At 44.0% G+C, this 16,393-nt stretch overlaps 1 protein-coding gene across 1 annotated transcript in view; it reads left to right on the top strand.

Moving 5' to 3' along the window:
- Positions 1-16,393, top strand: part of SLC35A1 (solute carrier family 35 member A1) — a 44,996-nt gene that overhangs the window by 23,341 nt on the left and 5,262 nt on the right. The window contains exons 3-6 of the mRNA XM_088471938.1: positions 4,883-5,042; positions 5,327-5,479; positions 14,190-14,256; positions 15,407-15,583. Of these exons, the coding sequence (XP_088328064.1) occupies positions 4,883-5,042; positions 5,327-5,479; positions 14,190-14,256; positions 15,407-15,583 (557 nt within the window). The remainder of the gene's footprint in view (positions 1-4,882; positions 5,043-5,326; positions 5,480-14,189; positions 14,257-15,406; positions 15,584-16,393) is intronic.

Genomic DNA, 16,393 nt, shown 5'->3' with positions numbered 1-16,393 from the left:
ATCTAGGGCCCAGGGCAGGCCCAAACCACAGTCGTTTCCTCGACAGGCTGGCCCTAAGAAATCGGTCAAGCCCCGGAAACAGGCATGGAGTACCAGACGTCCGGCCCCCAAGCCAGATGACAAGCCTGCAGCCTGACGGTCCGGGTCTCCCCTTGGGGGATCCCAGGGTGGGAGGCCGCCTGCTGCAGTTCTCCCGGTGTTGGTCGTTCACTACGACAGACACTTGGGTTCTGGAGGTGGTCTCCCACGGGTACGCCCTCTCCTTCCGGCACAGACCCCCGGCTCGATTCTTCACCACGGGTCTACCATCAGACCGGAACAAGGCTACGGAGCTGCGGAAGGTATTGCACACTATGCTCCAGGCTGGAGTTATAGTGCCTGTTCCATTCTCCCAGAGGGGCCAGGGTTTCTATTCAAATCTATTTTTGGTACAGAAACCCAATGGGTCATATCGTCCGATTCTCAACCTCAAAGCACTCAACAAGTCTTTGCGGGTCCCGAAGTTTCGGATGGAGACCCTACGGTCCATCATTCTAGCGCTGGAACCTGGGGACTACATGGTGTCATTGGACATACAGGACGCTATGGCGGTCATGGCGGCTTCTCTGCGGCTGCAAGGAGTCCGCATGTTGCCGTACTTGGACGACCTGTTATTGGTGGCAGGATCTCCAGAGCTCCTGTTACACCACTTGGACCTGACCATTGCACTGCTGCAACGGCACGGCTGGCTAATCAACTGTCAGAAGTCCACTCTAATCCCGTCTCGGAGGATTCTGCATCTTGGAGCCTTATTGGACTCGGGACAGCAAAGGATCTTCGTGACGGAGGACAAGATCTCTGCTTTACAGTCAAGGGTGCGCAGTTGTCTGCACAGCCGCCGGGTGTCCTTACACTCGGCAATGAGGTTACTGGGCTCCATGGTGTCGGTGTTCGACATGGTGGAATACGCCGAGTTTCACTCCAGGCCTCTGCAGCACCTGATCCTGTCCAAGTGGAACGGGCTGCCTCAGTCTCTGAAGTCCCAGACGATTGTGCTCACCCCGGAGGTTCGCCTGTCCCTTGCGTGGTGGTTACAGACGACCCACCTCAACAAGGGACGTCCGTTCTTGGTTCCAAATTGGGTCCTGTTGACAACGGACGCCAGTCTTCGGGGCTGGGGAGCAGTTTCGGGTCCACTCTTGTTCCAGGGCAGGTGGACACCGACAGAAGCGGAGCTTCCAATAAATATCTTGGAACTCCGTGCGGTCTTCAATGCTCTCCAGCAGGCACAGCGGTTTCTCCAGGGTCACCCGGTGCAGGTCCAGTCGGACAACGCTACCACCGTGGCCTACATAAACAGGCAAGGAGGAACTCGCAGTCGGGTGGCTCTCGTAGAGGTCTCTTGGATCCTGGTTTGGGCGGAGCGCAATCTTCCGGCCATTTCAGTGGTCTTCATCCCGGGAGTGCTAAATTGGGAGGCGGACTTTCTAAGTCGCCAGGACGTTCATCCGGGGGAATGGTCCCTGCACCCGGACGTTTTTCAACTACTGGTGGACAGGTGGGGTCTTCCAGAAATCGACCTCATGGCGTCCCGGCACAACAACAAGTTGCCGGTGTACGGGTCTCGCACAAGAGACGAAGGGGCGTCTCTAGTGGATGCTCTGTCCGTCCGGTGGACGTTCCGGTTCGCATACCTGTTCCCTCCGGTCTCCCTTCTTCCACGGGTAATCCGGAAATTCAAACAGGAAGGAGGGACGCTCCTGTTGATAGCTCCCGCGTGGCCCAGACGGCACTGGTTCTCAGACCTTCAGGGTCTGTCCGTGGACAGTCCTCTGCGGTTGCCGCTACGACCGGACCTTCTGTCTCAGGGTCCTTGCCTTCACCCGGACCTGACTCGGCTGTCTTTGACGGCGTGGCTGTTGAGACGGCCATGCTGAGGTCCCGGGGGTTTTCCAGCTCTGTGGTGCGTACCATGTTACGAGCTCGGAAACCGTCTTCCGCGAGGATATACCATCGCGTGTGGCATACGTTCTTCCAGTGGTGTCGACCGAGAGGTTATGCACCGCGGGAGTTTCGTCTGTCTCGGATTCTCGCCTTCCTGCAAGCGGGACTAGATCTTGGGCTTCGCCTTGCTTCTTTGAAGGTACAGGTTTCGGCCCTATCTGTCTGGTTTCACCGTAGGATTGCTACAATCCCGGATGTGCGCACCTTTATGCAAGGTGTTCTCCCTATTCCGCCGCCCTTTGTTCCACCTGTGGCGCCTTGGGATTTGGCTGTGGTCCTGAGGGCTCTCCAAGGACCGCCGTTTGAACCACTGGGCTCAGTGGATATTAAATGGCTAACAGCTAAGACTGTTTTCCTTCTGGCCATTGCTTCGGCCAGACGTGTTTCTGAGTTAGGGGCTCTTTCTTGTAGACCCCCTTTCTTGGTTTTTCATGGGAACAGGGCAGTGCTCCGCACTCGGCCCGAGTTTCTTCCCAAAGTTGTTTCCCAGTTTCATGTTAACGAGGAAATAGTTGTTCCGGCCTTTAACTCACCGGGTCTTTCCGTGGGTGAGGCCTCTTTGGATGTTGTGCGGGCCTTAAGGACTTATGTTGACCGCACTTCTTCGTTTAGGAAGTCGGACGCTTTGTTTGTCCTCTATGGCTTCCGTAAAAAGGGTTGGCCTGCTTCAAAGCAAACTTTGGCAGCCTGGATCCGTATGGCTATTTCTGAAGCTTATCTTCATGAAGGCCTACCGGTCCCTCCTTCTCTGAAGGCTCATTCCACTAGGTCTGTGGCTCCTTCGTGGGCAGCTCGACGTGGTGCCTCGGCAGTTCAGATCTGCAAGGCTGCTACGTGGTCTTCTGTCCATACCTTCGTGAGGTATTACAGGTTTGACACCTTCGCCTCTCAGGATGCTTCCTTCGGGCGGCGGATTCTCCTTTCTGCACAGGAGCGTCCCCACCCTTAAAGGATACTACTTTGGGACATCCCCAAGGTATCCTGTGGATACCCTATGGACCCTGAAGTAGAAAATATGAGATATGGTAAGAACTTACCCTTGTTATCTCTATTTCTACGAAGTCCATAGGGTTCCACAGGACTCCCGCCCTGTCGCACCTGTGCTGCAGATGGGCTTTGCTCTGGTCACCGGTTTTCCGTCTCCCTCTGGTGAGAATGTGATTCTTGTATGTGTCCAGATCTTTGTTCTCTCTCTTCCTTCTCCTCCTCCGGCCTATGGCTTGGTAACTAACTGAGGTGCCTTGGCCCGGGGGCGGGGTATAGGAGGGGGACCTAGTGCATCCTGGGAGGCTGAAAGCTTAACTCTTTGGTGCCCTGCGACTGACGTCACACCTATACCCCAAGGTATCCTGTGGAACCCTATGGACTTCGTAGAAATAGAGATAACAAGGGTAAGTTCTTACCATATCTCATATTTTTTCAGATTGATCAATATCCATGAAAATGCTGAAGTTCTCTAGGGACCAGAGCTATATAATATATATATATATATATATATATATATACACAATGGAGTGTCTTCTTGATGTCACTGGTTCATAGGGAATTGTACAGCCTGCATAATGGCTGCTTCCACTGTGTTGTTCAAAAACTTGTTATATAATGTTTCCTAGTTCTATAGTAGCTATTATCCTATACACTGTTTGAATCCTGGCGTTAATGTATACCTTAAGTTTTCAATAGGATAAGGAGTTTCCACTTTTGAAGTGTTTGAGCTTATTTCCATGTATATATTCTTTTTAATGCTTTTAAAAACAAATGTTAAAAATTTCCACTTAACTATTACAATATCATTGCATCTTTCGGGGCATTTAAAAGTGCTTCAGCGGGGTGGTTGGTCATTTTCTAGATTCTGTAAAGGTCAGGTCTGCAATGTAGAAATGCAAGTCAGAGCTCAGAGCTACCTTCTGGTACATTTACTGTTACCATGACTCTGGGGTACTCTATGAGGCTGAAAACACAATACAGTACATAAGTAGTGTGAATAAGTTGTCCATTTTATAAAAACAAAGTAACATACTGTAGGTCAAAATGTGATGTTCCCTCAAAATGTGTTACATTTTATAGAACACTTGCTTGCAAATTGGAGATTGTTACAACTGAAAGATAAGTGGTGTTATTGGTTTTACAATGTGGAGGGCTTTCAACACAATATCAAGCACTTCTTACCTACAGCATTGCTTCATGTACTGTATATATTTGTGTCTTTGTTGCTACACATTATACCAGGGATATCAGTGGTGAAGACTATGCAGTTTGCTGCTATTTAACCAATTTTTGACTGTGTGCAACATTAAAACAGCATTAATGGATGGTTAACCTAACACTGCCATTTCAAAGTTGGGGGAATCCATAGAAAGTGACAGGATCTCTTTCAAAGTAAATGCTATGTGCTGATTCCCAGGCCCGAATGCCATTATCAACATTACCTGTTAAATTGATTAGCTAAAAACTTGCGGCTGAGCGAATTAAGAAACAAGTTGACTTAATCTGGTTCTCAATGGGATTTTGTTCACGGCCCTTGAGCAGGTGAATGTAAGGGAAAATACCTATTTTAGGGTAAAATGGTGTTTCAGAACATCTGGAACAGCCCCCTTGTGATTAATAATGCACTTATAAGTTTTTAAATAGCATCATTTTGCCAATAATGACATGCCATTTTTAGGGTGATCTTATGCAAAGCATGAATAATGGGATAAATGATGTGGGACAGGTATATGGGAAGGTGTTTGTAAGCTTGCAGATAGGAGTTGCATAACAATTTTTTGAAAGTGACCTAAAATTACAAAAATCTATATCTGGGCATTTTTATGCACCCCAAATTCATCTAGATTCTTTCATTGTGACTTTGATATATATAATGTCTCTGAAATATGTTTTCTCTATTCTTGTTACATAGAGAAACTGGTAGTCCTAGTAGGTTGTTTAGCTCTTTGAAGGAGAATGTGATAGAAAGTCCAATGGAGATGCTTAAGCTGTCCGTGCCGTCCCTGGTGTATGCCTTGCAGAACAACATGGCTTTTGTGGCACTGAGTAATCTTGACGCAGCCGTTTATCAGGTAAGCTACAATGACTTTGTTAGGGAGACATGGACAGTAATGTCTCTTCTTCCCTCAGCCCAGCAGTTCTCTAAATATTCTCTATATGTAGTTTCTTATACTCTGCCATACCAGGTAACGTTATTTTGCTAAACCTCATATTTGAGTTTTTTGTTTTGGTTCTTCTTTAATCACAAGAAAAAAAAAAAAAAAAATATAATATATATATATAATTTTTTAAATGCTTTCAATAGTAAAACACTTTTGCAATTAACAATCCATTGCCTGTTTCCTCCTCTTTGTAGGTGACATACCAGCTAAAAATCCCATGTACTGCCTTATGTACTGTACTGATGCTAAACCGCTCACTCAGCAAACTTCAATGGTTCTCCGTCTTCATATTGTGTGGAGGGGTGACACTTGTGCAGTATAGCCCAGCCGAGACCACAAGAGTTCAGGTTAGTTCTTCAGTTGTTGTTTTTTGATGTTGGTGTTTTTTTACTGTAACTATTGAATACTTTTAATAGTTTGTTTCAAGCCTGTACCTCTTGCACTTTTTATTGAAAACATTACATTTTAAAAACGTTCCACAACTGTTTTTATTTCCAGACATTATCACCAATGTACTAAGCCTTGTGGAGAGAGATAAAGTAGATGGAGATTAAGTGCCAACCAATCAGCTTCTGTCATTTTTCAAACACAACCTGTAAAGTGGCAGTGAGGAGCTGATTGGTTGGTACTTTATCAGTCGTCAAGGCTTAGTACATAGACCCCAATGTTGTGGGGTGCTCATTTACACACGACTAATATGAGCTTGTTTGACAATGGCCCATGTAATTGATGAAGATAGTCTTCAATTGGAATTACACACTTCTAGTACTTGCTCTTCGTACTGCACACGATATATTGGGGCTTATATACAGTAATAAAATAGTGCAAGGTCATCATCTGCTGTAACCAATTGTTATTTTCTCTTCCCAAATAGATGATTGGTTTCTATGGGTCATATATTATCTTTGCTGTAGGGATGTCTGCCTTTTATTTAACTGACGATTAAAAATAAATAAAAGGACGCTCAAATTGTAGGGGTTTTTTTTGTTTATTTTAAATTTAATAAAGCTTTAAAAGTATTTTTAAGGACAATACAAATGAGACTATCTGCGCAAGACCTTTTGGGGTAAGCAGTTAAATGATCAGTAGCCGTTTAAGCAACCTGGGTCCCTTCCCAGTTAACAGGATAAGAGTTAGAAAAAGCTAAAGTCTAAACTATAGCCATGCTTATGGCGGTAAAACATTTTAAGATTAGAAGGAAGGAAGAGGGTTAAAACAAAGATAGTATAAGGAAGAAAAGTATAAAGAATGAGAGAATTCCCGCTCTGATTAAATGGCAAAAAAATATATGTATTTATTCTATAGCAAAGTATTCATAACATTGTTTCACAAATAACAATAAATACCAGGTACCTGGAGAAGTATAAACAACAATTTATAATAAGAAGCAGAATTGCAATCAGTTATAAAAATATATATTCACACAACACACAATGTGCATCTGCTTGTGATGCAAAGAATTAAGCCTAACCAGCTTAGATAATGTCCAGGGACCTGTAATCCTTTTAAAACAAAAAATAGCATATATAAAAACTTCTGTCTCCTGCTACAATGTTACCCATTAGCCAAATGGCTGAAGTATGTTCCATAAATAATAGGATCGGTTATTCCATTTAAACGTGATGTTGGTCCGTCTCCTGTAATACGGAGTGAGGTGGAAAGACCTTAACACTGACTGGTGTTACCTGGTCTTTTCTTTTTCTAGCGGAGGTCAGATTCCCCGTTTCTTCGTCGCCACCTGTGCTTTGGTGTGTAGCACCTCGGCGTCCTTATGCTGCACTCTCTGCGCCGCCTGTGCTCTGGTGTGTAGCACCTCGGCGTCCTTATGCTGCACTCTCTGCGCCGCCTGTGCTCTGGTGTGTAGCACCTCGGCGTCCTTATGCTGCACTCTCTGCGCCGCCTGTGCTCTGGTGTGTAGCACCTCGGCGTCCTTATGCTGCACTCTCTGCACCGCCTGTGCTCTGGTGTGTAGCACCTCGGCGTCCTTATGCTGCACTCTCTGCACCGCCTGTGCTCTGGTGTGTAGCACCTCGGCGTCCTTATGATGCACTCTCTGCGCCCCCTGTGCTCTGGTGTGTAGCACCTCGGCGTCCTTACGCTGCACTCTCTGCACCGCCTGTGCTCTGGTGTGTAGCACCTCGGCGTCCTTATGCTGCACTCTCTGCACCGCCTGTGCTCTGGTGTGTAGCACCTCGGCGCCCTTATGCTGCACTCTCTGCACCGCCTGTGCTCTGGTGTGTAGCACCTCGGCGTCCTTACGCTGCACTCTCTGCACCGCCTGTGCTCTGGTGTGTAGCACCTCGGCGTTCTTACGCTGCACTCTCTGCACCGCCTGTGCTCTGGTGTGTAGCACCTCGGCGTTCTTACGCTGCACTCTCTGCACCGCCTGTGCTCTGGTGTGTAGCACCTCGGCGTCCTTACGCTGCACTCTCTGCACCGCCTGTGCTCTGGTGTGTAGCACCTCGGCGTCCTTACGCTGCACTCTCTGCACCGCCTGTGCTCTGGTGTGTAGCACCTCGGCGTCCTTATGCTGCACTCTCTGCACCGCCTGTGCTCTGGTGTGTAGCACCTCGGCGTCCTTATGCTGCACTCTCTGCACCACCTGTGCTCTGGTGTGTAGCACCTCAGTGTCCTTACGCTGCACTCTCTGCACCTCCTGTGCTCTGGTGTGTAGCACCTCGGCGTCCTTATGCTGCACTCTCTGCACCGCCTGTGCTCTGGTGTGTAGCACCTCGGCGCCCTTATGCTGCACTCTCTGCACCACCTGTGCTCTGGTGTGTAGCACCTCAGTGTCCTTACGCTGCACCTCCTGTGCTCTGGTGTGTAGCACCTCTGCGTCCTTATGCTGCACTCTCTGCACCTCCTGTGCTCTGGTGTGTAGCACCTCAGCGTCCTTATGATGCACTCTCTGCACCTGGTGTCTCCGCACTGTCCCGACTGCTTAGATGTCCGTGGAGCAAATAGAGGCAGTTTCCGGTCTGGCTTGTGCAGCCAATTTAAGTGCAGGGGTTCTCTGCTTTCTCCTTAGTGAGCACACAGTGTCACAGTATCCAACTGGTTTCACCCAACTGGGCTTCGTCAGACACACAGACACATTATATACTATTTTTATAACTGATTGCAATTGTGCTTTTTATTATAAATTGTTGTTTATACTTCTCCAGGTACCTGGTATTTATTGTTGTTTGTGAAACAATGTTATGAATACTTTGCTATAGAATAAATATATATATTTTTTTAGCCATTTAATCAGAGCGGGAATTCTCTCATTCTTTATACTTTTCTTCCTTATACTATCTTTGTTTTAACTCTCTTCCTTCCTTCTAATCTTAAAATGTTTTAGCGCCATAAGCATGGCTATAGTTTAGACTTTAGCTTTTTCTAGCTCTAAAAGTATTTTTAAGATTATAGTAAAATATTTTATTTTAAAAATTATATTTATAGGTGGTGTTTTGCACCTCCCCAGGTCTATAGGCTCCCATTCTAAAATAAATTCCTGCCCCCCTCATTGGCACTAGACCCCTGGTGGTCATAGTAATCTTATTAAGATTGATTCCCCACACCCCCTAGACCCATTTTATAAAACAGCCCCCCCCCCCTGTAAAAAGCCTGTTTTTTTGCCCCCCCAATGACCAGTTTAATATTATAATATTATTTTATCTACCTCCCTCATCCCCACTTATCTCAGATCCCTCCCACCCCAGGGTGGTTACCCTCCCACAGGAAAAATGGTTGAGAATTGCTCTGGGACTCCTGCGGCACCCCCTCTAATGACTAATTAAGCAATTGGAAGTTTCCAATTCGCTTAATTAGTCAGTAATAACTCTCCTTCCGATGTGGTGTCTTCTTCATCCAGCATCGGGATCCGGTCTTTTGCAGCAGTGGTGTATGTATGTATGTATGTATGTATGTATGTGTGTATGTATGTATGTATGTATGTATGTATGTGTGTGTATGCATGTGTGTCAGCCCCTTCCCCAGTGCAAATATGGAGTGGAGAAAATCAGACCAGTGAGTATTATTTATTTTTTCTTCCCCTCTAAGCAGAAAACCCTGTGTGCGTTTTTATTTTTAATTGGATACAGCAGGTATTAAGAATTTTGCATATCCGCGGTAATCCAAAATTGTCTGCAAAGCTTTTTGCGGTGAAAACCCTGCGCCCAATTGAATACCTCCCTAAGGGACAAATGTGTCAAGCCTTGGAGAGAGACAAAGTGGGAAGAGATTAAGTACCAACCAATCGGCTCCTAACTGTCAGTTTCCAAATTAAGGGGTCTATGTACTAAGCCTTGGAGAGAGATGCAATGGAAAGAGATAAAGTACCAATCAGCTCATAACTTTCATTTTACAGACTGTTTGAAAAATGACTGTTAGTAGCTGAGTGGTTGGTACTTTATCTCTTGCCACTTTATCGCTCTCCAGGGCTAGATACATCTAGCCCTAAACCATTTTCTACTAAATAACTTGTTTGTGGAAGTAGCTGTAGCCAGGGGAGCCCGATAGTGGTTAATGAGTGATTAACAGTAACCTGCATTTCCATGTAATAGTATAAAAGAACAACTTCTCAGACATTCGGGGAGATTGGATGCTATGGGTGACTTTTCCATGCAGCTTCTGAGGCGGTGTTCAATTGTTTTCGCGGTCCGGATCTCCCGTCTAAAGTGACGGGAGATCGCGGGCCGCTATTCAATTATTTGGGCTTTTCACGCTGGTCGCGCCCAAAGTGGTCGGGTTTAGCTGCGTAAATTGGTTTCCCCCGACCAAAGTGCTGAGTGAGATCGTAAAAAGTGCCGTTTGGGCGCCCGAACAGGTCACTTTTTGCCCATTTTAGTTTGCACCCCCCTGGAGCGCTGGTAGCTGATCGCGCCCGACAGGAGCAACAATTGAATAGCTCCATCAGGCGTGAAGGGGGCTGGAAACAATTGAATTCCGCCCTGTCTTATTTAGCCTAGTCTATAAAATTACACACATATTTGGTTGCTAGGGGCAACTTCTCCACTTTATCTCTCTAAAGTTTGATACAGCGCCCATCAAGTGTTGTGATTTTTGCTTACCTATGGATAAATGAACGGGAGCGCCCTGTTGGGGCTACATTTAATCTTGTGTTGAGCATACATTGTTTATTAGAATAGCAGTCATTTTGATTTCCCATACAGCGTGAAGAGTACTTTACTATTGTCTTTGGAAGCTCTGTAATTTGCATATGGGCAGTACTGCTACATTGTAGCACTTCTTACACAGATTCAATCTCCTTCGCACACAGATGTATAAGTGTCGCACATGAAATTGATCAGGGCAGTCTAGCTAAGTAGTTTTGTCACTTCCAATTTTATGTATGTGAATAAGACACACATTTTGAGCAAAAAAGACACTCTGTGTGGCCGAGTCGCCTGTGACCTGGTGTGGAGAGACGGGCTATTTGCCATAACTTGAGCAACCGTGTATGAGGACACATCTGTACTTTGTTTTTCTCTATGTATGTGCTTAGTTTTAGTTTGCTAAGATTGAATTATTGAAACCTAAAAAGTCTATTATTCCCACTTTCATTCCATTGTAAATCCACACAAATCTCTTATGGAAGGGATTTAAGCATGCATAGGGATTATTAATCCTTATGCTATATGCTCTAACTGACACTTTGCCGGACCGTCCATGGTCCTAATCTGAGCATAGTAGTATGACGCACTCATTTGATGATAAACACAACCGTTTTTATTAATCGCTGTGGGATAATGATTGTCCCATTCATGTGGGTTTGTGTGATTAAGATCACTAACCAGAAATCTTACATGTGGAACCTGTCATTGCTCAGTTAGGGCCCGATTGTGAATTGGATGTAAAGTGGCTGGAATTGTGTGAAGCCTATTTACTACCTTTATAGTAATTCTTCACTGTACACGTGCCTCAGGATAGCACGGAACACAAGCTGCATGTCCCAACTGATGGATCTCTTGTAAATGCAACATTGACGCCCATTTTGCGCAAAGGAGAGATCCAGCCATGCTTACATTTGTCTATGCACATGTGTGGCTAACTTAAACTCTCTATTTGCAGCCGTGTACAGAGATCTGACTCCGAATCTGTACTTTATTACATAAATTGTCTATACAATATACAATGAGGATAAAGAATTTTACCCACATTCAATATGATTTGATTTTCAGCGCGTTTGAGCTGCTTAACAAGGCAATATACCCCTGAGTCAGCTGTAAATGTTAATGAACAGCTTAATTGAGGGTCAGGTCTAGTACAATACTATGTGGTTATATATTCTGCCTGTGAAGGGTGTGGTATCCCTTCCCTTGTGTCCATTGTCTATATGGCAGGAACCGGTTTATAGAACTTAAAGCCTTTCTTCATATGCATTCTGACAGTTACTTTCCACGTGGCAGCTAATTGACCTTGTACCAGTTCATTCTGTTTGTAACATAAATGTCTTATGTATTCAGCACACTCCCATTACAGTCAGACTGAGAAAATAAATATGCTCAGTACAGAAGTAAAGCTGAGGTCTGCATGGTGACGTGTCATTATTAGCCATTACACAGTATTCATCTTTAGAGGAGAACATAACTGGTGTAGTCAGACTAAGATCAGGTACTCTGGGATGGGTGGTTGCTCTGAAGACGCATCTTCTAATTATTTCCACAGTAGTCACTGAAATGATGAATCATGGCATTAATAGTAAGGGATATGAAAACATTTTAAAAATGTCAAGATCAGCAGTATTTTTTGCTGGATGTGAGAACAATTTGAGGTTTGTATTACACAATGCAGACCTGACTCCTAGACTGGGCTTAATGAAGCCAAAGTAATCACTTCACCTATTACTTGTATTTCCTCTCAAACGGGTGTGTTATGTCTACAGTCACAATGTAGACATAGCATGTTGCACTATTTTAGCCTGACCCGAAACCGAAATGTCGCATTTAAGTTCTATGACCCTGCACCAGTGAAGATTAACCCACTAATGTGTTTTTGGACTATATATGCAACCACAGGGAGGACATACAAACTCCATACAGTGTCCTAGTTGCATAGTACATATTTATGATTACCCTTCTAAACAAAATGCAAGCAATGACCGACTTAGGGCCTTATTCAATTAGTTTCGCACCCGCGATACTTTTCCGCCTGCCGCACTTTTCGCCTTCTCGTGTGATTTGTACACGAAAACTTTGTGTGCACGCTCCCGCTACTCGCCGTATTCAATTCCAAAGGACGTGAAAACGCGTCCCGGCGAAACTCAAACAGGCAAAAAGTGCTGTCAAAGATGGGGAAATCAGCCTGACACCCCCCAAAAGATGCACTAACATTGGGGATCAGTATAGTTGTCCCCGAATAGCCCTCCTGAAGCTATTTGGGTTACTTAAGTGCTTTCAATTGCCTCTATATAGTGTCTTTGAACAAGTGGTGAAGAATAGCATTAAGCAGTATTTTTTTTGTGAAAATAAGTAGTCCTGTCAAATTTGGGGTACTTGAAAATGGGTGCTAGCATGGTTTAAATTCGCTAAAGTGAAGTTTTAAGTGACATCAAAAATGCATCCCCAGCAAGCACCTGATGTGTGATTTGTAATACATTAAGTGGAAAGCCGACCATGGCTCCACTTTGTACCTCTCTCGTTTTTCTCCGCTACATTGTAAATGCGGAAGATCACATATACTATATGTAATGATTGCAGTGTAACCGTTTGATTGTCTTGGTGATCGGACGTGTGATCAATAGTGTAAAGCCGACTAGGACTTAATTTCCCTTTTCCCTCTGCTAGATTGTAATTCATGCCATGTGAAATAATAAAATTATAACTGGCTGTATAAATAAAGATTCTCTCCAGCAGCATAATATAGAGAGACGGATACAGGCAATTAATGTTGCAATATTCATCTTGCTACAAACTCCTTGTTACATGAGTAACAAATTATAACATAGGAGGATACATCTAAATAAAACAGCAGAGCACGACATTGCAGATACGTGCTGATAGTGAGGGATAGACCTTATTGGATTTATAACCATACGTAGTGGAATGTGTATTTGTTAAGAGCAGAGCTCGAGAGTCTTTATAGTATACACTATGAGTGGTCTCCTGATAATAAGAAATACATAAGGTCTTTGCAAAAGGGGAGATAAAAGTATAAACTGAGAGAGTCATTTATACTATAAGTTTATTATAGATAGACAGTGGTAGTTGGATAACATTTTAATTCACTTTATTTTCATTTATTGATAGCATTCACTAAGTATTGTCTATATTCTTTCTTTAAGAATTCTTCTACTATTTTAATTCATATTTTGCCGTATTGGTGTCCCTATTAAGCAAGTTTTAGTTTGATATAAATAAAGAAGAATTATTTAAAGAGCTACAGATTATCACACAATTTGTGAAATATATGAGTGATTAACGATGGACAGATATGTCTGCAGACCTATATGTCCATCGGCTGTACAGCACAGATAATGCGATATGTCTGTGACCGACGTGGTTCACAGACATATAGTCTGTGCACACTGGGCGACGGCCAGCAGATATATTGGCCGATCAATTGATCGGCCAGTGTGTACCCAGCATATGTCATGTCGTTGATATACCAAGAAATGCTGTGTATAACTTTTGTTTAACAAAAATATTATCAAAAATAAAGTATATTTAAGGTATATTTAATGTTTTAAAAGAAAAGTTATTTTAGTAAAATACTGCTTTCATTATACAGTAAATATTCTTCTTATGTTTCTGTTGGTTAGTCTGTGCTATTATCAGCAGTGACTCTTGCATCTGCTGTCTGAATAGTGTTCGGGTGCTATCTCTTCACCTATAGTTTCTGTATATACTGAAGCTTAGAACAATCAAATGCTAATTAATGTACTATACAACCAATCTCTCCATGGGTTACTATGGCAAGTGCTGAAATCTGCATTTGAACTTTTTATATTCAGATGCACTTACAGTAGACATATGATTGTTAATACTGACTGATATGACCTACTTAATGATTATTAATTGGAAATTACCATGCATTTCCAGCATCAGTGATTATGTACATTTTATCACTTCACAGATTGAACAAAATCATTTGGTGGGATTTGGTGCTGTGGCTGTGGCTGTGCTGTGCTCTGGATTTGCTGGTATATGCCATTTGAAATTTCTTTTGAATTGTGTTATAAGGTTCAATCTAAAAACAAAAGTAAAGTTATATATGGACTGATCAATTTTATAGTACAAGTAATTTGTTCCATAAACATTATTTTTCATTGTGTAATGGAGGGTGAACTTTTTTCTTTCATTTCATTGGCCTCCTGGCCGCTCGCATAGCTGTGGGTGACCCCAGAGAGCTTCTGGCTCTAATAGAGCCGGAAGCTCTCCCACTGACATCACTGGTGATGTCAGTGGGGCCGCCCACAAACAGCAGGCATTCGCATGGGAACGCCTCCGTTTGTGAAGCCACCTCCCCTGCCACGCCTACAAAACGGGGCGAACTGTCGATCAACAGCTGCCCCGTTTGTAGTGAGCCACGGAGCGAGACAATTTCTCTCTCGCTCCGGGGCATGCGCAAGCTGCGCGTGCGTACAGCACACCATCGACACGCTCGCGAGCAGGTCTGAATCAGACCCTCTGTTCCTTAAGACCTAAACTAATACCCCTTTTACACCAGAGCTAAAACCTGGGTTATTGCAGGGTTAACCCGGGTAGTTCCTTGGTGTAAAAGGGGAGAGGGTTGGATCGCTGGGTCAAGTGACCCGGTAATCCAACCCAGTTAACTTGCAGGGTTTAACACGGGAGTAACCCGTGAAACCCTGCATTGTGAATGGCGCACTCCAGGTCACGATGACCTGGACCGCGCCGCATGTCGGCCAATTTGTCCGGCTTCAGTGGCGCTTGGAGATGACGCCATCTCCAAGTGTCCACTTCAACGCCGGAAAAGCCGGGTCTATGCAGACCCGGTTCCGGTGTGAATGGCGCCGACTGGGGAGTATCCTGGGTCAGCGCCGGCTAAATTCCGGGTCTGATCCGGATTGGAACCCTGTCCATCTCTGGGTCAGACCTGGAATTTAGGTGTAAAAGTGGTATTAATCACTGTACCAGGTATCATGATGGCTGCTAAGTTTGTGGCACAGATTTATGTTGTGTGTTACTCACTAATAACATACATCCATTCATGTCTTTGAAAGTTCTCATTTTTGTGTGTGTATTTGCACTGTAATATAGAGCTGTCGGGATAATTGCTGCAGGCATTTCAGCATATGGTCTCTAACTATACCTCTTGACATTTTCCAGGTGTGTATTTTGAGAAGGTCTTGAAGAGCTCGGACACTTCCCTGTGGGTGAGGAACATCCAGATGTACATCTCTGGCATCATAGTGACATTAGCTGGGGTCTGTCTTTCTGATGGAGAAGGTGTTCTTGAAAAGGGATTTTTCTATGGCTACAATTACCTTGTCTGGTTTGTAATTTGTGAGTACTGTCTGATAAATTACCCTTATCTATGAAATACAAAGCTTTGTATTCCTTCATAGTCACAGAAATCTGTAATGAGTTCTAACCGTGTATACCGTCGCAGATCACCAGCATACAGCGTTCATGCCCAGGGAAAAGTGGAGACCTGTGTTGGAGTCAGGCCTGTATAATAAGCAGAAAAAAGGAAAGGAGGGTTGGGATTCACATCCTAATTTAAACACAATATGAGGTTCTACCTTGCTGAGATCTGTAGTTCTACAGCAGAAATAAAAGGAGGGAAAAGCAGATGCACACTCTAAGCACTAAGAACACATAGGGGTATTCAATATGGGTGCGATAACATAGTTTTTTGCATTAATATCGCACTTTTTACCGTTTTTGCGTTAATATCACTTGTTTTAGTTTTACACCGTATTCAATTTCAAAGACTTATCGCAGTTTTGAAAAGTCTTTGATAAAAAACGGTGATAACTTTTCACCATTGAATAGGTGTCGAAAAAAAGGGCAGAATTGGGGTTTAGGGGTGCAGGCTTAAAAAAAATAGCCTGCACCCCTGAGATTGACATTTAAAAAAGAACTGTGTCAAAAAAAAAAAAAATAGGGACACCCCAAAAAATTTATTTAAAAATTGGGGTGCAAAAAAAAAAATGGGAAAAAATTGTTAAACAATAGGCAAATAGGTTCAGGGCTATTCTGCAAGTATGCGGCAGGTGTATTCTAGAATAGAATTATAGCGGCAGGTGCACAAATGCAGAATCTTTAAAAAATTACTTTAGGGACACCAAAATATGATAGTACCCATTTTCA

The sequence above is a fragment of the Taudactylus pleione genome, unplaced genomic scaffold (assembly GCF_031769625.1).
Source record: "Taudactylus pleione unplaced genomic scaffold, aTauple2 ptg000015l, whole genome shotgun sequence".
Lineage (NCBI taxonomy): Eukaryota > Metazoa > Chordata > Amphibia > Anura > Myobatrachidae > Taudactylus > Taudactylus pleione.
This window is presented reverse-complemented; position numbering and strand designations above follow the sequence as displayed.